Raw genomic sequence first — 21867 nt, forward strand, 5'->3', positions numbered from 1 at the left:
ATGAAGGCATAAGGCCCTATATGTTACCAGGCAACTGCTGTTTATGGTAAAAATGGCTCTCCTCCACCCCCTCACTGGTAACTTGTATCTAGGCTGGGAAAACTCATAAATTGCAAATATCTGGAAAGAGCCTAAATATCTGAGAAATGTTTGGGCTTTCTTGAGCATGCTGCCTCTTGTAGCTGGGCATGTCCTTTGTGGGGATCCTAGACACTGGCTATGAGGCTGTTTTAAGAAACAAAGGTTCCTGTGAGCTAAGGGGTTTCTAAGCTAAGGTGAATTCTCCCATCTTGTGTGCATGTCAACTGCTCACACCTTAGCCGTGCACAGTGAGATGCTTCCCCATGAAGAGGAATGTCTGATGCTGTTCTGCTGACAAGACATCTTTAGCCCATGTCCTTCTCTGTAGATTGGTGCCCAGCAGCCTAGGGTAGTTGTGTAAGACTAAATGTTTAGTTGAGCTCAAGAAGGCCCCTTGGAGGACACTGCAGCTTGCAGGATTCTCACGTTTACCAATGACCCCTGAATTCCTCACCAGTGCTCTGCAATTGTTCTATGTGCTGCCAGGTGCTGTTCTACATATGGACATACTTCTTTTCCTATGGACACCTAGAATATACAAACTATCTGGGACATTACATATAGGAATGCTGATTTCTGTTTCTAAAATCCCCACTGAGCTTGGCTTATCTAGTTTTAAGCTTGGCACACGTCTTGTATCTATTGGTATAGTGTTTGGGTAGTACCTTCCATATTGCGTCATGATCCCTGGGGGGAAGTAGGCAGTGTAGCAGCCTCCGGAATACTGCTCCTCACACCAGTTCTTCTCTTCATAGTGCACCGGCTGCAGTTCAGTGGGGAGAAAATTTCAAAGGGAAGACAAAGCTGAAATGCTGCCAGTCAACAATAAAGGCTCTTATGTGCTTTACTGTAACAAAAGTTTAAAGTTTGTTTTTTTTTTTTTTAAGTAGCCCTGTTTTTCTAACTTAAGGGGAAACATGACAGTACCAAGTAATGGCCTTTTGTGAGGTACCAACAGACAAAACACATATACTTTGACTTTCTCAACCTCTTGCCTAGGAGAGACAGGAAAGTAGTCCAATATCTGGAAGAGAGGGTATCTCTATGTGGATTCTGAAGTCTTTAAGACTCTATCAACAATCAGGTTCTGGAAGGGTCTGCTCAAATCTCTGCATTCTTTAAATAACAGACCTTACTTCCCCATCTACCAGGGCATTACTGCTGAAAAAGGGGTGGGGGGTAAAAGGGAGAAGGTAGAAGGAAAGCATAGTGTCTAAGAAAAAGGGTTTTTTCAGAACCACTTGTCTCAGCTGGAAATGTGAATGATGGGAATCCTATTAAAAAGAGGACAGTTAAAGATGAAAAATGTTTCCCAAGGGACGTGAGAGGACCTTCTCTGATTTCCCTAACACATTCTGCAAGTTTAGTCTTCCAACAGTTCAGAGAAAATCCGCTGGAAGAGCCCCCACTATCTGCTAGGGTCTTTAAAAAGAATTTCATTCTCTTAATTGCTTTCAGTGGTAGATTGCAAGCACCGAAATTCCTAAATGAAGTGTAAACTGAGTCTGCAGATGGAAAAACAAATTAGTATGACTTAGACCTGGGCAGAGAGTCCAGATTCAGTCTATCTTATCAAGTATATACTATTGTGCTTTCATCAACAAATAATGATATAGCTGGGATTTTATTTGGCAGTGATCAGTTGACACTGACAAGAGGGCAGGGCCTCTGTTCCAGGGACTGATCTCAGTCACCCTGGAGATAATACCTGCAGCTTCTGCCTCTCATTACTACTGGCTGCCAGTTATCTAGCGAACATTTAAACAGGCCAAGGAACTGCTGCATCAGAAATTGCATGCACTGACAGCAGCATTTTAATGGCCCTTTGTGACTGCTGAAGTTAATCCTCTAGTAAGCATATCCCTTTATACTCTCTTCATAAGACTGTCAGGAAACCAGAATTTGCTTTGCTTTACCACTCAGAGCAAACAGAGCAGAACCTGCTAGGGATTAAAGATGGGGATTTCTTACATGTAAAGCTTCTTGAGATCCTAGCACTTTGGCGTACAGTTCACAGATTTTCCTTTTTCTATAAAAAAAAGAACCAAAGAATGTGAAGGGAGTATGACTGATGAGTATGGAATAAACACAGTGAGTTCCAAGGTTCTTGCAATGAATCAGATTTATTAAGTGAAAAATTAAAATCAATGGCCTTTAGTCACTATACTAAATGAACAAACAGTTCCTTGAATCTCTGCCCTCAAATTAACTCTCTTTTCCCCAACACAGTTATGTGCTTTCAAGATTCAACCGACCCTGTTCTCTTTTACATTTTTGCCTTTCCACTACCTACTACCATATATATTCAAGATTAAAATGGAGAAAATGAGATTGAATTAAATTCATTTTTAGGAATTGATTCTAAGTCACTATTTGGAAATATGTAAAATTCTAAAGTAATCCCTTTTATAAGTCTATAGTAAGTATGATGGTGTCTTTTAATTATCCTATGTTTATGTTTTAAATATCTACCAACATATGAAGCTCATTTAATCTTTTAAATATAACATAACACATGCTATACTAGGAGAGGCCTACGGTCATCCCAGGGTAGTAATCTGTCACTTGACAGAATGGTCTGTGGACACAGTACTGGGTCCTAAGGGCATGGAGGGGCAGTGGGCATGATGTGTTATGTGATATTACCTTAAAACAGTCTCTGACCATCCTCATAATTCATTATGCAAATAACCAGCACAGAACATGGCACATACTATATCTCAAAAATCAATAGTTTTATTCATCAGCATTTCTTTTTTTTAAAAAAAATTACCATTTTATTGATTTATTTATTTTTATTTGGCCATGCCATTTGGCCTGCAGGATCTGAATTCCCCAACCAGGGATTGAACCAGAAGTTAAAGCACTGAGTCCTAACCACTGGACTGCCAGAGAATTCCCTATCTAAGCACTTCTTGAAACAGATACACTTTAAACTCACAATCACTCTTGATGAAGTTTAAAAGCTCTAATTTACTAAAACTACCCATTTTAGAAGTGAATAGTTCTGTTTTAGAAATTGTTTAAACAGGTTACCACTGATCCAGTTGTACACTGTAGGTATTTATCTTCTTTAGTCTTTATATAGGTTAAATATTGAAAGTGCTCCAAAATACTTTCTTATACATTAATAAATGACTGGAAAAAATTTGCTAAAAGTGTGGTAAAAGGTTTAATTCAAATCTGTAAGATAAGCATTAAAAGCTAAAGAGACAAATGGCAAAAAATAAATATTGGGGGGGGAGGAAGGAAGTAAGGGAAGGTTATAGTTATTAGAAATAGATTTTAAAAGACGCCAATTTCATGTTGCCAGTTACAATAGAAAACAAGTGTTCCCCATTTCACAGACGTTCCTGATTTCTCTGAATCATGTTGGACAAAGTGTATAACTTTATACATTTACCTGAATGCTCACACTTACATGATTTATACAACTCCTAGAGTTTCCATCTCGTGGCTATATAGTGGTAAATCAAGAGAAGGAGGTGGAATGATAAATGTTGTTTACCGACACCACTTTACCATGGAAGGTTTTAAGGGAGAGACAAATGCCACTTCTGAGGTGATGTCACACATCATTAGATAGCTATTTAAGTTCCAGTACAGACAGGCAAGATTCGCTGTCCTTCAAGGAGCTGTTCACACTACAGCTCAATAATGATAAAGGACAGGCAGAACTGGAAGAAGTCTCAAGCCACTCACTTCAGACATGAGGAGACGGAGGCTCAGCGCGCTTAAGAGACTAGCTCAACACCACCCAGCTCATTAATGGCAGGGTCAAGGGTCTACTCTCCTGAGCATCCCACCTGTATTAAGTGCTCAATAAAAATTTACTGAATCAAAATCCATCCTCAGTCCAGTGTGGTACCCTCTTTTCTACTCTATGATATGACTGATTCTTATCTACTTCACATGAGTGTTACAAGAAATAATTCTGACATTTTGAGTCAATAAGAAAACAAAAGTATTGACAATCATTATCCTGAAAACTTAACAATGTTTCATTTACTTTACGTACATGTAATAACATCTTTGTTAAAACAGAGTGAACCCTAAAATGTAATCAAACTACTCTATAGTTAACTTTTCATTCAAGAACAGTAAACCAGTTATCATAGAAGTTTGTCATTATTGACTGTATTTCACATTATTAAATGAGTCAATGATGAGTTCTAATGAACACATAGGAACTTATCTTCTCCATCCCTTCCTCTCATTAATATAAAAGTTTTTAGAAAAGTTATATAAGATAAGGATGGTACAGCAATGCACTGGTTGCTTAGCTGGGCTCTAAAAATAACAGAATATACTTTAAATGATGTACAAAAGAAGTCATTGTGCAAGTTGGATATACCTACTGGTTTCTAAACCTGGCTGCTCATCATAATTACTCAAAAGGCTTGTTAAAATATGCAAATACTCAGGCCCCACCCCTAACCTACCAAATCATAATCTATCAGCCTCAGAAAAAATATATTTTCCAAACATCCTTTGGGAAATGTTTATGCAGTTCATTCTGGGAACTATTACTTGAGTCAATGACATTCAGAATTCTAAGTGGTTTTGCCTTATAAAAACTTTTGAGAAGTTTAGCCACTATGTGGAATCAAAACCAAATGTCTACATCCAGGCTGGTATTTATTTTACTATTAATAAGGAGGGAAGGCAGGAAATCCAAAAGAAAATGTCAAGCTTAGTATGACATAATGAAAAAAGTACACATTAGATGCTATTCGTGACTTTGTCACAGGCTGGCTATGGAGCCTTGAACAAATCATTCCCCATCACCAGACCCCCAAATTCTTCTTCTATTGAGTGAGTAGGCAGACACTAAAATAGTTCCCCTTTCCTGACATCAAATCTCACGGTTGCTCGAATAAACAAACCCATGTGCAAATGTGGGAACATCTATGGCCTTTCACTAACTTGCAAAGTCATCAAAGTAACTCTCAAAGCAAGGTCTGCTAGTTGATTTGCTGCTTAATTTTTAAATCAAATGCAGAGAGAAGTATACATTTGCATGCACACCCTCTTCAAAAGCTAACAAAGGATTTAGGGTTATCCCTGTCATAATGAAAAGGTTTGCATCACTCAATGAAGCTATGAGCCATACCATGCAGGGCCACCCAAGATGGAAGGGTCATAGTGAAGAGTTTTGAGACAATGTGGTCCACTGGAGGAGGGAATGGCAAACCACTCCAGTATTTTGACTGTGAGAACCCCATGAACAGTATGAAAATGCAGAAAGATATGACACCAGAAGATGAGCCCTCCCCCACCCAAGTTGGAAGGTGTCCAATATGCTACTGGGGAACAGTAGAGGACAATTACTAATATCTCCAGAAAGAATGAATGAAGCAGCTGGGCCAAAGCAGAAATGATGCTCAGTTGTGGATGTGTCTCATGGTGAAACTGAAGTCCGATTCTGTAAAGAACAATATTGCATAGGAACCTGGAATGTTAGGTCCATGAATCAGGGTAAATTGGATGTGGTCAAGCAGGAGATGGCAAGAGTGAACATCAACATCTTAGGAATCAGTGAACTAAAATGGACAGGAATGGGCGAATTTAATTCAGATGACCATCATATCAACTACTGTGTGCAAGAATCCCTTCAAAGAAGTGGAGTAGCCCTCATAGTCAACAAAAGAGTCCGAAATGCAGTACTTGGGTGCAATCTCAAAAATGACAGAATGATCTTAGTTCGTTTCCAAGGCAAACCATTCAACATCACAGTAATCTAATTACAGTAAGTCTATGACCCAAGCAGTAATGCTGAAAGAGGAATAGTTCCATGAAGATCTACAAGACCTTCTAGAACTAACACCAAAAAAGATGTCCTTTTCATCATGTGGGGGTTGGAATGCAAAAGTAGGAAGTCAAGAGATACCTGGAGTAACAGGCAAGTTTGGCCTTTGGACTACAAAATGAAGCAGGGCAAAGGCTAATAGAGTTTTGTCAAGAGAACACACTGGTTATAGCAAACACCCTTTTCCACCAATACAAGAGACAACTCTACACATGGACATCATCAGATGTAATCAGATTGATTATGTTCTTTGCAGCCAAAGATGGAGAAGCTCTATACAGTCAGCAAAAACAAGACCAGATCTGACTGTGGCTCAGATCATGAGCTTCTTATTGCAAAATTCAGACTTAAATTGAAGAAAATAGGAAAAACCACTAGGCCATTCAGGTATGATCTAAATCAAATCCCTTATGATTATGTAACAGAAGTGATGAATAGATTCAAGGGATTAGATCCGGTAGAGAAAGTGCCTGAACAACTATGGACAGAAGTTTGTAACATTGTACAGGAAGCAGTAACCAAATCCATCCCCAAGAAAAAGAAATGCAAGAAGGCAAAGTGGTTGTCTCTGGAGGCTTTACAAATAGCTGAGGAAAGAAGAAAAGTGAAAGGCAAGTGAGAAAGGGAAAGATATACCCAACTGAATGCAGAGTTCCAGAGAATAACAAGGAGAGATAAGGCCTTCTTAAATGAACAATGCAAAAATAAAGGAAAACAACAGAATGGGAAAGACTAGGTATCTCTTCAAGAAAACTGGAGATACCAAGGGAATATTTCATGCAAGGATGGGCACGATAAAGGACAGAAATGGTAGGGACCTAACCAAAGCAGAAGAAATTAAGAATAGGTTGTAAGAATATACACAGGAATTATACAAAAAAGGCCTAATGGCCCAGATAACCATGATGATGTGGTCACTCAACTAGAGCCAGACATCCTGGAGTGTGAAGTCAAGTGGGCCTTAGGAAGCATGACTATGAACAAAGCTAGTGGAGGTGACAGAATTCCAGCTGAGCTATTTCAAATCTTAAAAGATGATGCTGTTAAAGTGCTGCACTTAATATGCCAGCAAATTTGGAAAACAGCAGTGACCACAGGCCTGGAAAGTCAGTTTTCATTGCAATCCCAAAGAAGGGTAATGCCAAAGAATGTTCAAACTACCATAAAATTGCACTCATTTCACATGCTACTAAGGTTATGCTCAAAATCCTTCAAGCTAGTCTTCAGCAGTACATGAACTTAGAATTTCCAGATGTACAAGCTGGCTTTAGAAAAGGCAGAGGAACCAGAAATCAAATTGCCAACATCTGTCGGATCATAGAGAAAGCAAGGAAATTCCAGAAAAACATCTACTTCTGCTTCATTGACTCCACTAAAGTGTTTGACTGTGTGGATCACAACAAACTGTGGAAAATTCTTAAAGAGATGGGGATATCAGACCACCTTACCTGTCTCCTGAGAAACCTGTATACAGGTCAAGAAGCAACAGTTAGAACCAGACATAGAACAATGGACTGGTTCCAAATTGGGAGAGGAGTATGACAAGGCTGTGTACTGTCACCCTGTTTATTTAACTTATATGCAGAGTACATCATGTGAAATGCTGGACTGGATGAATCCCAAGCTGGAACCAAAATTGCAAGGAGAAACATCAACAACCTCAGATAGGCAGATGATACCACTCTAATGGCAGAAAATGAAGAGGAACTAAAGAGCCTCTTGGTGAGGGTGAAAGAGGAGAGTGAAAAAGCTGACTTGAAACTCAACATTCAAAAAAACTAAGACTATGGCATTTGGTTCCACCACTTCATGACAAATAGAAGGGGAAAAAGTGGAAGTAGTAACAGATTTTATTTTCTTGGACTCCAAAATCACTGTGAATGGTGACTACAGCCATGAAATTAAAAGATGCTTGCACCTTGGAAGGGAAGTTACGGCAAACCTAGACAGTGTATTAAAAAGCTGAGACATCACCTTGCTGACAAATGTGCAATAGATTTGAACACCTATGTATGGATCTGCTTTTCAGAAAAAGCACATGTTGGAGAACCTTGGAAATGGAATAACGGTCATTGGGACTTGGCCTCTTAAGCTTTATTCAGAGCTAAATTTTTTTATGATTTTTCTCCATCCATCTTACTGAGAAACTCTACCTCTCAACCACTGTAAAACAAACACAGAGATGTAAAACTAAATTAATATATGCACGTGGGCAGGAGTGAGTCAAAAGGGGGGCTAGCAAAATACAAAAAGGTTGATTTGTTGGGATTTTGAGATTAACAAATTATTGCATGTTTCATAATGCTATTATACTGTTGTTAGTACAACAAGCACAATATAAAGCTAACCTTTTACATGTTTCAGATGTAAATTCTTACCTTATATCTTTATGCACTTTAGCGAGGCGGTCAGCCTTTCGAGCAAGGATGAAGCTGGAGAGAGAAATTATGTTTGAATGATTAGGTGACAGTGGTTTAAGAGTTGCCTCTTCTTTTTAAAGTGTTCTTGCCTATATCTACAGTAATACCCTAAATACAAACAAGTTCCATTCCAAGAATGCGTCTGTAAATCCAATTTTTTCATAAGTCCAACATAGTTAGCCTAGGTACCCAACTAACACAATCAGTTATATAGTACTATACTCTAATAAGTAAGTAAGTGTTAGTCGCTCAGTCATGCCTGACTCTTTGCGACCCCATGGACTGCAGCCCACCAGGCTCCTCTGTCCATGAGATTTTCCAGGCAAGGATACTGGAGTGGGTCACCACTTCCTTCTCCAGGGGATCTTCCCAACCCAGGGATCGAACCTGGGTCCTCCTCACTGCAGGCAGATTCTTTACCGACTGAGCTACAAGGGAAGCAGGCTTATAATATTTTTCACACAAATAATACATAAAAAACAAACACAGAAATAAACACTTTTAATCTTACAGTACAGTACCTAAAAAAGTACAGGAGTGTAGTACAACAGCTGGTATATGGGGCTGGCACCCACGTTTGTATCTTTGAAAGTTCACAACTTCAAGGTTTGTACGTAGGGGACTTACTGTACTCAGCAGTAATACACTCTCCCACACTCTCCCATTATTTCCATCTACTAGAGCAAATGCCAGGCTATCCTCATCTGCTTCTGGGTTCAAAACCCCTGCCAGGGGTGGGCTCCTAAACAATAGAGCACTACCTACTCAATATTTTATAGCCAAAGTTCAGTACAGTTCTTGGCATACAGTAGGAAATTGACTATGTAGATGAATTAATGTTGCGTTAAATGATGAGCCTGTTAATAACTGTTCCCATCTGTCAAGTTACTTGATAAAAGCTGGAAAAACAAATATTAAAAAGTGCTTGTTGGGAATTCCCTGGTGGTCCAGCAGTTAGGACTCGGAGCTTCCACTGCAGGGGGCATGGGTTCAATCCCTGGTCAGGGATTTTTAAGATCCTACATGCCAAAGGCTTGGCCAAAAAAACAAAATATAAAGTGCCTGAAGTGGATGCCATGGTGGGCCACCCAGATTTCTCTTCAGGAACAAACACTCATTACCCTCAGCTCACAGCCTAACCCCTCCCTAGCAATTACACTCTGAGCAGAGGTCCCATCCCTTCTCAGAATGAATGCCAGAATGCAACGGGTACCAAAACTTACCACACAGTGCAGACACCCTGTGCAGACACCTCTGAAAGGCAATCCTTACTTTGAGGCCTCTGTTGGGACAACACTGGAGCCCAACCACTCCCTCTGCCCAATCCCAAATTCCTTCCCTCCCCCACAGGTAGCATGTGTCTGTGTGCTCAGTCGCTTCAGTCGTGTCCGACTCTGTGCAACCCTATAAACTGTAGCCTGTCAGGCTCCTCTGTCCGTGGAATTCTCCAGGCAAGAATACTGGAGTGGGTTGCCATGGTCTCCTCCAGGGGATCTTCCCAACCCAGGGATGGAACCCGCATCTCTTGCATCTCCTGCATTGACAGGCTGGTTCTTTATCACTAGCGCCACCTGGGAAGCCCAGGCAGCACTCCACAGAGCAATTCCTGATGAACCTCCTGAATCCATATGTCCACCTCCGAGTTGATTTCCTGGGAAATCAGTCTAGCACAGTCCTCAAATTCAGTGACTCAGTAAAACTCAGTTATGATCTGTCTGCTTCCCTTTGATCAAGTAGATTCTACTTATTATGCTATTATTCATTGCATGTATATTTTAAAGAATGGAATTGTAAGAAGAAATCCTTAGCTATACTATAATTAGAAAGCTTGCCAAAAAAATCCAAATGAGCTAAAGGACAATGGAGTGATTTCTCCATTTAAGAAAAGTTTTAAAATTGTATTTTTTGTTGTTGTTCTAGACAAAGACAAGTAGATCAGGACTCAAAATGCAAGGGATGAAGACAGAAATTTTGTCCTCTCTTTCAATTCCCTCTCCCCCAATTAAACTGTTCCTCAATTTGATTGACCATTCCTTTAGAGTTATTTGAGATCATTCTGGGAAGCAAAGATACAAAATGTATTTGTATTCACCCAGAGAAATTTCAGAGGAAGCTGTGGACTGTTTAAGAAATTTGAACCATTGAACTCTGGGAGATATAGTCATGATTTTGCTTGATTTAACTAACACTTTATGTTGTGGCTTGCTGGTAAGGTGCTAGGTGCTAAGTCACTTCAGTCATGTTTGACTCTTTGTGACCCTGTGGACCATAGCCCGCCTGGCTCCTCTGGCAAAAACACGAGTGGGTTGCATACTCTCCTCCAGGGGATCTTCCCGACCCAGGGATCAAACCCATATCTCTTACATCTCTTGCACTGGCAGGCAGGTTCTTTACCACTCTGCCACCTAGGAAGCTGTAGTAATAATGATTTTAGTTAAATTTTAGGTTTATGCAACAATCGTATGTGGTATTTCAGTGAAAATCACCAATAGCTGATAGAAGATTAAATGATGTATCTGAAAGCCTTTTAGATCCTGGGTGCTTTTCACAGTTCCTTTTCTAAAGGGCAGTGAGTGTTGGCTCTGCCTGTCAAATCTCAAGTCCTGAATGAAATAACCTCTTTGATCTAACTGTAAGAATGGACAATTATTGTTCAACTTTCTTTGGTGTTTTATTGGGGAAATCATACACCCTGGCTTTGGGGTGGGAACATTTCACAGCTCTAAAGTACAAGGTCCTTTCTAGTTTCCAAAGGCAAGTAGTTATCACACACAGTGCTGGGCAATTACAGCATCCCTATCTTCAAGGCTTTCATTGCCTAGAGCAAAGAGCAGGGTGGAGACAATATAGCTTCAGGGCAAGAACAGGGTGGAAACAATTGTCCAGATAAAACAGATTAGAATATCACTGTCTAAGTGTAAGTGTTAAGCAGTCAGTCATGTCCGACTCTTTGCGACCAGTGGACTGTAGCCTGCCAGGCTTCTCTGTGTTTGGGGATTCTCCAGGCAAGAATACTGGAGTGGGTTGCCATGCCCTCTTCGAAGGGATCTTCCCTACCCAGGGATCGAACCCAGGTCTCCCGCATTGCAAGTGGAGACTTTTTACTGTCTGAGCCACCAGGGAAGTCCATGTCTTCGTTAATAAAGCTAAAGAAAGCTCAGAACAGCGGATGCCACAGTATTTCATTCCCAGGGCAAGAAAAACATCAATATTCTTTCATCTACAGTCAGATGGGTCTTGACCAGTAGTCTCCAGAAACCTCTGCCTCAACTTCTTGCTTTTCTTTGGCATATAAAAAGGGACGGCAAACTCCCCAAACAATCTATGTATTTTCTTGCCCAGTGGGGTCAGATATGAATAGGGTACAATGTTCCTATAATCTTTACATTGTGAGCACCAGCCCTTGCCAGGGAGGCTGGTGCTACTTCTTACATCTTACAGTGAGAGAAGTGGTTACAAAATGTTTTGCTGGCAGTCCAGTAGCAGAGTCTGCTTTCTAAGTCCCTATGGTCACCGGTCTGCTCTTTTTGATTTTGTAATTTTCCTTCAATGACACAGTGCACATGAGCTTAACTCTCCTGGGGCACAGGGGAAAACCAATGGTCTCCAAAAGTCACTTGACTGCCAGAGAAGCTGTGCTCTTTTATTGCAATGTGCTCGAATAAATAGCCCTTTTGTTGGTATTGCTTTGAGGAGGACTAAAAGGTATGACAACTGGGAGGCTACAGCACTCCTTGGAAATTTCTTTGTGGGAGCTCTGATTTCTTCTCTGGACCCCTAGTCTCCAGAGGGCAGAGTGGCTGTGTGAGGCAGGAGAGGAAAAGAGAGTTCCTCTTCCAGACACAGAACCTTGCCCTGGCACCATTCGTCATGTTGGACAGCCATGGAGTGGCTTACTGGAAAAAGTGCACCACATTCAAGGCCTGGCTCTCCTTCAAACTGCACTTCATTGGTCATTCATCTTATCTCCCAGGGTAACAGTGAACAAATTTTTCTTTGCTTCTCTTTTGGCCGTGCCACATGGCTTGTGGGATCTTAGTTTCCCGACCAGAGATTGGACCTGGGCCCTTGGCATTGCGAGCTTGGAGTCCTAACCACTGGACCACCAGGGAATTCCAACAATTAAAATATTAACATTTGCTATGTAGTGCTGTCTAGAATGGGGAGAGGACTAGAGCCCAGAAAATATCACTTTGGAAGGTTTTACAGGACAAAATAGCTCTCGTTCCAGAATGGCTGTAAACATTCTGTAGGCAAATTGGTCTACCATGCCATCTGTCTAGCTGTATTTTTCACTCTTGTCCTCCACATGTAAGTTTAATGGGGGAAAGAAATCGATGGACACAAGTTCACAGTGGTGTTTACTTTAGTAAAGTTTCCCAGTGTTCTCATGCCACATACTCTATGACTCTAATATTACCATACATGAAAACATGATATGTTGTCTATAGGGTTACTTAGCGTTGCTTGAGCTTGAGTCCAAAACAATATGCTCTGCCAGTTCCCACACCAAGACACCAACATGGTTTGCAAAATGTAGAACATCCAGGTCTCACTTACCCCATGATAGCAGGCAGTGATCCATCTGGCTTGGTATCATCCAGCGTTATTGAAATTGGAGCTTCCTCATCTTCGATGATCATACAGCCACAGTAATCTTAACCAGGAGAAAAATAATAGAAGATTGAGTAACTTCATCAGGGATTTAGGAAGGACATTTTAAAGTATATATATAAAACTATTTCACAAGAGGAAGGCAAAACTTAAACTATTGGTCTTTGCCCCGATCCCAGTTCTTTTCCATTAAATACACTCACTGATTAAACAAGGATGTTTGGTCAACCCAGACACATTAGAAAATGACCCATCTCGATGACCTTTACATAAAGGTCAGGTATGATCAATGCATGAGTAAAATTGTAAGATGGCCTTGGAGTTGTGGAATACACAAGAAAGAGTAGGGTGTGTTAGAAGGAATTGCCTCTGGGAAACCAGGGAAGAAGTGGCAAGAAGGAATCCTTTTAGTACGAGATGAAGGCTTAGCAACAACTGACACCATATCTGCCCAGACCCTGCCTCATGCCAACACCCCGACAGGAAGTCTCACTGTTACCATTTTATACAGAGGCTGAGGCTGAGAGGTGAAGTGTCACCTGAGGCAACACAGCTAGTAAGCAACTAGGGCCCAGGAATGTGTGACTTCAAAGGATCACTCTACACGGTGGTCCTTTGTCTCACTCTGCTCATGAAGAGGAAGTGGTAAGACATATGCCAGGGGCCTGGGCAATGTAGCCCTGCAACTGGAGGGCCTGCTTTCTTGCCTCTCACTGCCAGCAAGCACTCTTGGGGCCATTTTGTGTTGCTGGGGACCATGAAGAGATGGACAGACTGAGATTTCTGATCCTTTCTCTACCAACTGGAAACACATCTTTTTTCCGTTCAGTGTGTAGTATATGTTCCTACTGAACTGAACTGATATGTTCGTAAAAAAGAGTGCAGTCTTCTCTTTACACAATTTAAACATGAATAAACACAGCCTACCCTTTTTCTTCCAAAACGCCTCCTTATAATACATCATGCACTTAATGACAGCCCCCATTGGAAGACGCTGTATCAGCTGGTTTCGCTCTGATGGAAGCTCTGGTCTAAAGTGTATCTTGGCAGTCAAAGTTGGTGGGATGGCACTAATGACATATCGGCACTGAAACAAACAGACACAAAATACCATCTCAAATGTGAGTCACAGTCTTTGCGGGCGACATGAAATATCACATTTATCATTTTGAGGAACACTAAGCACCCATTCCAGTGTTCTTGCCTGGAGAATCCCAAGGATGGGAGAGCCTGGTGGGCTGCCGTCTATGGGGTCACACAGAGTCGGACACAACTGAAGCGACTTAGCAGCAGCAGCAGCAGCAAACAGTCACAATGTACAGTATGAGACCACTGCGAGGCAACAACACAGAACAAGGCACATCAACTAAGGCTAATAATTTGGAAGACTGAGTCAGAAATATGCCAGCATCAATCATGCCACTGCTTGGATTATATCTGGTTAGAAGCTGCAGAAAACAGAAACGTGTTAGTTGCTCAGTCGTGAGTGACTCTGTGCAAGCCCGCCAGGCTCCTCTCTCCATGGAATTCTCCAGGCAAGAATACTGGAGTGGGTGGCCATTCCCTTCTCCAGGGGATCCTCCCCACCCAGGGATCGAACCCAGGTCTCTTGCATTGCAGGCAGATTCTTCACCATCTGAGCCACCAGGTTGTCAGAGACCTACTTAATATAAGCCCTTTAAAGTTTATTTATTTATGGGGCACCCCGTGAGGCAGGCAGGATCTTAGTTCTCTAACCAGGGGATGGAACTTGTGCCCCCAAGTCCTAACCAATGGACCATCAGGGAATTCCCATAATACACATTTCTTTTCACAAAACTGAATTACCTCATAAAGTTCACGATTCAGGGTCTCTACGGTGATGTTTTCACTTGACTGGTCAACATAAGTGACAGGACTCCTCAGTTTCACCCTGTCCCCTAGAAGTTGCATTATCCGTTCGCTTACTTGACCAGATCCACCTACAAACTTCCGTTCCTACAGGAAAAGGCAGGCAGGGATGGAAATGTGACAATCGCCACAGGAAGGAAAGCCATATTTACCACTGGTTAGAAACCTCTGGAAAATCACAGGCCATATCTCCACTCTTTGCACTGTTAACTGTTGGAAGAACTCATTAGGACAGGGGCACTGTACAAAAGAGACGTTCATGACGCAGATAATCACGATAGTGTGATCACTCACCTACAGCCAGACATTCTGGAATGTGAAGTCGAGTGGGCCTTAGGAAGCATCATGATGAACAAAGCTAGTGGAGGTGATGGAATTCCAGTTGAGCTATTTCAAATCCTGAAAGATGATGCTGTGAAAGTGCTGCACTCAATATGCCAACAAATTTGGAAAACTCAGCACTGGCCACAGGACTGGAAGAGGTCAGTTTTCATTCCAATCCCAAAGAAAGGCAATGCCAAAGAATACTCAAACTACCACACAATTGCACTCATCTCACACGCTTGTAAAGTAATACTCAAAATTCTCCAAGCCAGGCTTCAGCAATACGTGAACCGTGAACTTTCAGATGTTCCAGCTGGTTATAGAAAAGGCAGTGGAACCAGAGATCAAATTGCCAACAACTGATGGATCATCAAAAAAGCAAGAGAGTTCCAGAAAAACATCTATTTCTGCTTTATTGACTATGCCAAAGCCTTTGACTCTGTGGATCACCATAAACTGTGGAAAATTCTGAAAGAGATGGGAATACCACACCACCTGACCTGTCTCTTGAGAAATCTGTATGCAGGTCAGGAAGCAACATTTAGAACTGGACATGGAACAACAGACTGGTTCCAAATCAGGAAAGGAGTATGTCCAGGCTGTATATTGTCACCCTGCTTATTGAAATTATATGCAGAGTACATCATGAGAAACGCTGAGCTGGCTGAAGCACAAGCTGGAATGAAGATTTCAGGGAGAAATATCAATAACCTCAGATATGCAGATGACACCACCCTTATGAAAGAAAGTGGAGAAGAACTAAAGAGCCTCTTGATGAAAGTGAAAGAAGAGAGTGAAAAAGTTGGCTTAAGGCTCAACATTCAGAAAACTAGGATCATGGCATCTGGTCCCATCAGTTCACTTCAGTTCAGTCGCTCAGTCGTGTTCGACTCTTTGCGACCCCATGAATTGCAGCACGCCAGGCCTCCCTGTCCATCACCAACTCTCGGAGTTTACCCAAACCCATGTCCATCGAGTTAGTGATGCCATCCAACCATCTCATCCTCTGTCATCCCCTTCTCCTCCTGCCCCCAATCCTTCCCAGCATCAGGGTCTTTTCTAATGAGTCAACACTTCGCATCAGGTGGCCGAAGTATTGGAGTTTCAGCTTCAACATCAGTCCTTCCAATGAACACTCAGGACTGCTCTCCTCTAGGATGGACTGGTTGGATCTCTTTGCAGTCCAAGGGACTCTCAAGAGTCTTCTCCAACACCACAGTTCAAAAGCATCAGTTCTTTGGCGCTAGGCTTTCTTCATCGTCCAACTCTCACATCCATACATGACCACTGGAAAAACCATAGCCTTGACTAGACGGACCTCTGTTGGCAAAGTAATGTCTCTGCTTTTAAATACGCTATCTAGGTTGGTCATAACCTTCCTCCCAAGGAGTAAGCATCTTTTAATTTCATGGCTGCAATCACCATCAGCAGTGATTTTGGAGCCCAAAAATATACAGTCTGACACTATTTCCACTGTTTCCCCATCTATTTCCCATGAAGTGATGGGACCAGATGCCACGATCTTAGTTTTCTGAATGTTGAGCCTTAAGCCAACTTTTTCACTCTCCTCTTTCACTTTCATCAAGAGGCTCTTTAGTTCTTCTTCACTTTCTGCCATAAGGGTGGTGTCATCTGCATATCTGAGATTATTGATATTTCTCCCAGCAATCTTGATTCCAGCTTGTGCTTCTTCCAGCCCAGCGTTTCTCATGATGTACTCTGCATATAAGTTCAATAAGCAAGGTGACAATATACAGCTTTGACGTACTCCTTTTCCTATTTGGAACCAGTCTGTTGTTCCATGTCCAGTTCTAACTGTTGCTTCCTGACCTGCACACAGGTTTCTCAAGAGACAGATCAGATGGTCCGGTATTCCCATCTCTTTCAGAATTTTCCACAGTTTATTGTGATCCACATAGTCAAAGGCTTTGGCGTAGTCAATAAAGCAGAAATAGATGTTTTTCTGGAACTCTCTTGCTTTTTCGATGATCCAGTGGATGTTGGCAATTTGATCTCTGGTTCCTCTGCCTTTTGTAAAACCAGCTTGAACATCTGGAAGTTCACGGTTCACGTATTGCTGAAGCCTGGCTTGGAGAATTTTGAGCATTACTTTACAAGTGTGTTAGATGAGTGCAATTGTGAGGTAGTTTCAGCATTCTTTGGCATTCGCCTTTCTTTGGGATTGGAATGAAAACTGACCTCTTCTGGTCCTGTGGCCACTGCTGAGTTTTCCAGATTTGCTGGCATATCAAGTGCAGCACTTTCACAGCATCATCTTTGAGGATTTGAAATAGCTCAACTGGAATTCCATCACCTCCACTAGCTTTGTTCGTAGTGATGCTTCCTAAGGCCCACTTGACTTCACATTCCAGGATGTCTGGCTCTAGGTGAGTGATCACACCATTGTGATTATCTGGGTCGTGAACATATTTTTGTACAGTTCTGTGTATTCTTGCCACCTCTTCTTAATATCTTCTGCTTCTGTTAGGTCCATACCACTTCTGTCCTTTATTGAGTCCATCTTTGCATGAAATGTTCCCTTGGTATCTCTAATTTTCTTGAAGAGATCTCTAGTCTTTCCCAATCTGTTGTTTTCCTCTATTTCTTTGCATTGATTGCTAAGAAAGGCTTTCTTATCTCTCCTTGCTATTCTTTGGAACTCTGCATTCAGATGGGAATATCTTTCCTTTTCTCCTTTGCTTTTCAATGCTCTTCTTTTCTCAGCTATTTGTAAGGCCTCCGCAGACAGCCATTTTGCTTTTTTGCATTTCTTTTCCATGGGGATGGTCTTGATCCCTGTCTCCTCTACAACGTCACGAACCTCTGTCCATAGTTCATCAGGCACTCTGTCTATCAGATCTAGTCCCTTAAATATATTTCACACTTCCAGTGTATAATCATAAGGGATTTGATTTAGGTCATACCTGAATGGTCTAGTGGTTTTTCCTACTTTTTTCAGTTTAAGTCTGGTCCCATCACTTCATGGCAAATAGTTGGGGAAACAGTGGAAACAGTGTCAGACTTTATTTTTGGGGGCTCCAAAACCACTGCAGATGGTGATTGCAGCCATGAAATTAAAAGACGCTTACTCCTTGGAAGGAAAGTTATGACCAACCTAGACAGCATATTAAAAAGCAGAGACATTACTTTGTCAACAAAGGTCCGTCTAGTCAAGGCTATGGTTGTTGCTGTAGTCATGTATGGATGTGAGAGTTGGACGATGAAGAAAGCTGAGCGCCAAAGAACTGATGCTTTTGAACTGTGGTGTTGGAGAAGACTCTTGAGAGTCCCGTGGACTGCAAAGAGATCCAACCAGTCCATCCTAGAGGAGAGCAGTCCTGAGTGTTCATTGGAAGGACTGATGTTGAAGCTGAAACTCCAATACTTTGGCCACCTGATGCTAAGAACTGACTCATTGGAAAAGACCCTGATGCTGGGAAGGATTGAGGGCAGGAAGAGAAGGGGATGACAGAGGATGAGATGGCTGGATGGCATCACCGACTCTGTGGACATGGGTTTGGGTAGACTCCGGGAGTTGGTGATGGACAGGGAGGCCTGGCGTGCTGCAATTCATGGGATCGCAAAGAGTCGGACACGACTGAGCGACTGAACTGAACTGAACTGAGTCTACCAAGACACCTCAGTCACCATGCTCTATGCAGCTTCACGTGACAAAAAGCTGTTACCGGTTTATTGAATCACAGACTCAGTGGGAAGGGATGAATTGGGAGATTGGGATTCACATTATATATATAAAATAGATAACTAATAAGAACCTTCTGTGTAGCACAGGGAACTCTACTCAATACTCTGTTAAAGGCCTATATGGGGAAATAATATATAAAAAAGAGAGTGGATACATGTGTATGTATAACTGATTCACTTTGCTGTATACCTGAAACTAACATGACATTGGAAATCAACTATATCCCAATAAAAATTTAAAATCAAATCACAGAATCAGAAGGAAGGTTTCCCCAGACCACTGGCACGTTGACCAAATGCAAATATCAGCAAGCCTCAAATGCCCAAGAGTGCAGTGCATGGAGGGTGTCTGGCGACAGGGAGGGTGCTGCGCTTCTCCCAGGGGGAGGTGGTTTCCTTTTTTAAAAAAAATTGATTATTTTTTTCTAGTTTCACTGAGATGGGGATGCAGTTTCTTAACTCCCCTTGGTTTCTTAAAGTCCCAGGCCAGGACTGTCTAGTTGCAACAGGCTCATGGTGCTCTCAAGGATCACCTGGTCATCACCAAAAGATGTTCTAAGAATCTAAATCTCAGCTGTTGAGAACTTTTTGCCAAAAGGCCTGGAAGTTTCACTGGGGGAACAGAAGAGTGAAGGCTAAGCATATGTCTATTCCTCCAGACATTGTGGACTAGCTCCCTTGAGCAGCTCTATAAGACCATAAGTGTTGCACCCTGGTGCCATCTGCTACACTCACTATGGAAATGCTTCCAGCTTAATCTAAGGTCAGTCCTTACTACAGTGCATTTTTTAAGAACCTGAGGAATATTTTTAGCCTGCTAGAGATTAACGATTCTTTGAATGATTAGAAATACAAGTAGGCAGACTGAAGCACAGCCCAACATTGGACAATTAGGTACCTTAATCACGTTCCTCCAGAAAGTCTGTGCCAGCAGCCACACGATAATTTTTACACTTGAATAACTGGCTATTGTTTTAGTGACACCACTATAGCTACTTATAAAAACATTACCAATGTAGTTTAGTTTCATGATCTGTCCATCTTCACAAAACCAGAATCATTCAATTTATAATTTGAGCTCTGTTTTCCAAGAGTTACTCTGAATGTTAGTATAGTGGAAAGACCAGGAACTCTTTTCCATCTTCATGTCTAGTATTTGTTGAACTAAACTATTAAAGGATAAATAACTATTAAACTATTAAAGGATAAATCTAAGTTCTTTGTAAAGGTATTGTGATAATGGTTTTACATTCATAATCTGAACTATGCCCTCCAAAAGGTCATGTCGAGTTTGCCTAGAAGTACCTTGGCTCCTCTGAATGAGGGATATAACACAGTACTGTAAAGAAATTATCTTTCAGTTAAAAAATAAATTAACTAAATACATACATACATACATATATATATATATATATATATATATATGGAGTCAAGATATTTCCAAAAGACAAATATAGGTTAAAAGGAATAATATGGGGATTTCTAGATGTAAAGGCACTTAAAAAATGTGACTGCCTTATGTTTGCTAAAGCTGAAGGTCAAACTGGCAACCATAAGAACAACTTGGGGACTTCTGGAGGTCTCCCAAGGAGAGGAATAATTCACTAAGTTGACAATGACTCTACACCTCATACTATGAAACAGAGCATAAGTTAGAACTAAATTGCCCCCAATTAAACCTTATCCCATTGAGGCATAACATTCCTAGAAAAGAGATACCCATTTTCTTTCACTAAGGGAGGGTCTTGAAATAAAGAATCACAGAGTCTGGAAAATCCGGGAATTAAAATTCTGGCTTTACTACTGGCTTGTTGTGTATCCAACCAGGGAGCCAGATGAGTTACATTCATTAGTAATGGCTGTGGTATCAGTTCAGTTCAGTTCAGTGGCTCAGTCATGTCTGACTCTTTGCAACCCCATGGACTGCAGCACATCAGGCCTCCCTGTCCATCACCAACTCCGAGAGTTTACTCAAATTCATGTCCATCGAGTCAGTGATGCCATCCAACCATCTCATCCTCTATCGTTCCCTTCTTCTCCTGCCTTCAATCTTTCCCAGCATCAGGGTCTTTTCCAGTGAGTCAGTTCTTCGTATCAGGTGGCCAAAGTATTGGAGTTTCAGCTTCAGCATCAGTCTTTCCAATGAATATTCGGGACTGATTTCCTTCAGGATTGACTGGATTGATCTCCTTGCACTTTAAGGAACTCGCAAGAGTCTTCTCCAACACCACAGTTCAAAAGCATCAATTCACTGGGGCATCAGAGTCTTGCTGAGCTAAATCTGCTTCTTGTTGGTTCAATATTTCTTATGAAGAAGAGTTTGAAGTATAGAGCTTGAATTATTTAAAATACTAAGTCATTATACGTTTCCATTTTATTAATGGGATGCTGCAATCAGTTGTAAACTAGTAAACTTATAAAGTGATTTGCACAGAGACTCCTTGAACAAAAACTGCACTAACTGTATCTAATTTGGAGACTTAAATTTTTTCCATAGTCATAACAATGGCTTTTACATTGAAAGACTAATAGGAATTCTACATATATTAATTCTTTGATAAAATCTAGACTCAAATCGGTGTACTCTCCATTTTATTGCCTTACCTGAATGAGTCCTATTAGGTTGGTAATAGATTTTTTTATATAGTCAAATTTGATTTAAAAATAAACTCTACTTATTAAGCAGTTTTAAAAAGAAATCCAGAAGCACATTTTTCCTGTGCAAATCAGTTACAAAGTTCAAAAGTGTTTCTTATGCTTTAAGACTAAGTTTTTAACTTTGTAAACCACATCTGAAAGACTTGGCACTTCTGCATTATTGTGTTTCATTTATTTCTCTTTTTTTCTATTTTGGTTAAGAGGATAGTAGAAAAAGATTTTCTGGCATTCTTGTTCACTTGTTTAATTTGTATAAGCTTCTGATTGCCAGTTGCTCAAATAACAAGTGACAAGGCAGAATTCTTGAAAGCATTAAAGTTCTTTAAACCTAAGGCTAAATTTTGAATACATTATTAAATTCTTTAC

The 21867-nt window shown here is 41.1% G+C and overlaps 1 protein-coding gene across 4 annotated transcripts in view; it reads right to left on the bottom strand.

Moving 5' to 3' along the window:
- The window catches only part of MAOA (monoamine oxidase A), a 319927-nt gene that overhangs the window by 5389 nt on the left and 292671 nt on the right, over positions 1-21867 (bottom strand). For all 4 annotated transcript variants that reach the window (XR_014076098.1, XM_081567286.1, XM_081567287.1 and 1 more), the window contains 6 exons: positions 14752-14901; positions 13852-14011; positions 12871-12967; positions 8269-8322; positions 2053-2110; positions 747-844 (listed from right to left, as the gene is read on the bottom strand). Coding sequence is in view for 3 of the 4 variants with exons in the window: in XM_081567286.1 (XP_081423412.1) it covers positions 747-844; positions 2053-2110; positions 8269-8322; positions 12871-12967; positions 13852-14011; positions 14752-14901 (617 nt within the window). In the remaining variant the exon portion in view is untranslated. The remainder of the gene's footprint in view (positions 1-746; positions 845-2052; positions 2111-8268; positions 8323-12870; positions 12968-13851; positions 14012-14751; positions 14902-21867) is intronic.

The sequence above is a fragment of the Giraffa tippelskirchi genome, chromosome X (assembly GCF_054371585.1).
Source record: "Giraffa tippelskirchi isolate mGirTip1 chromosome X, T2T-mGirTip1v1.2.pri, whole genome shotgun sequence".
Classification (NCBI taxonomy): Eukaryota; Metazoa; Chordata; class Mammalia; order Artiodactyla; family Giraffidae; genus Giraffa; species Giraffa tippelskirchi.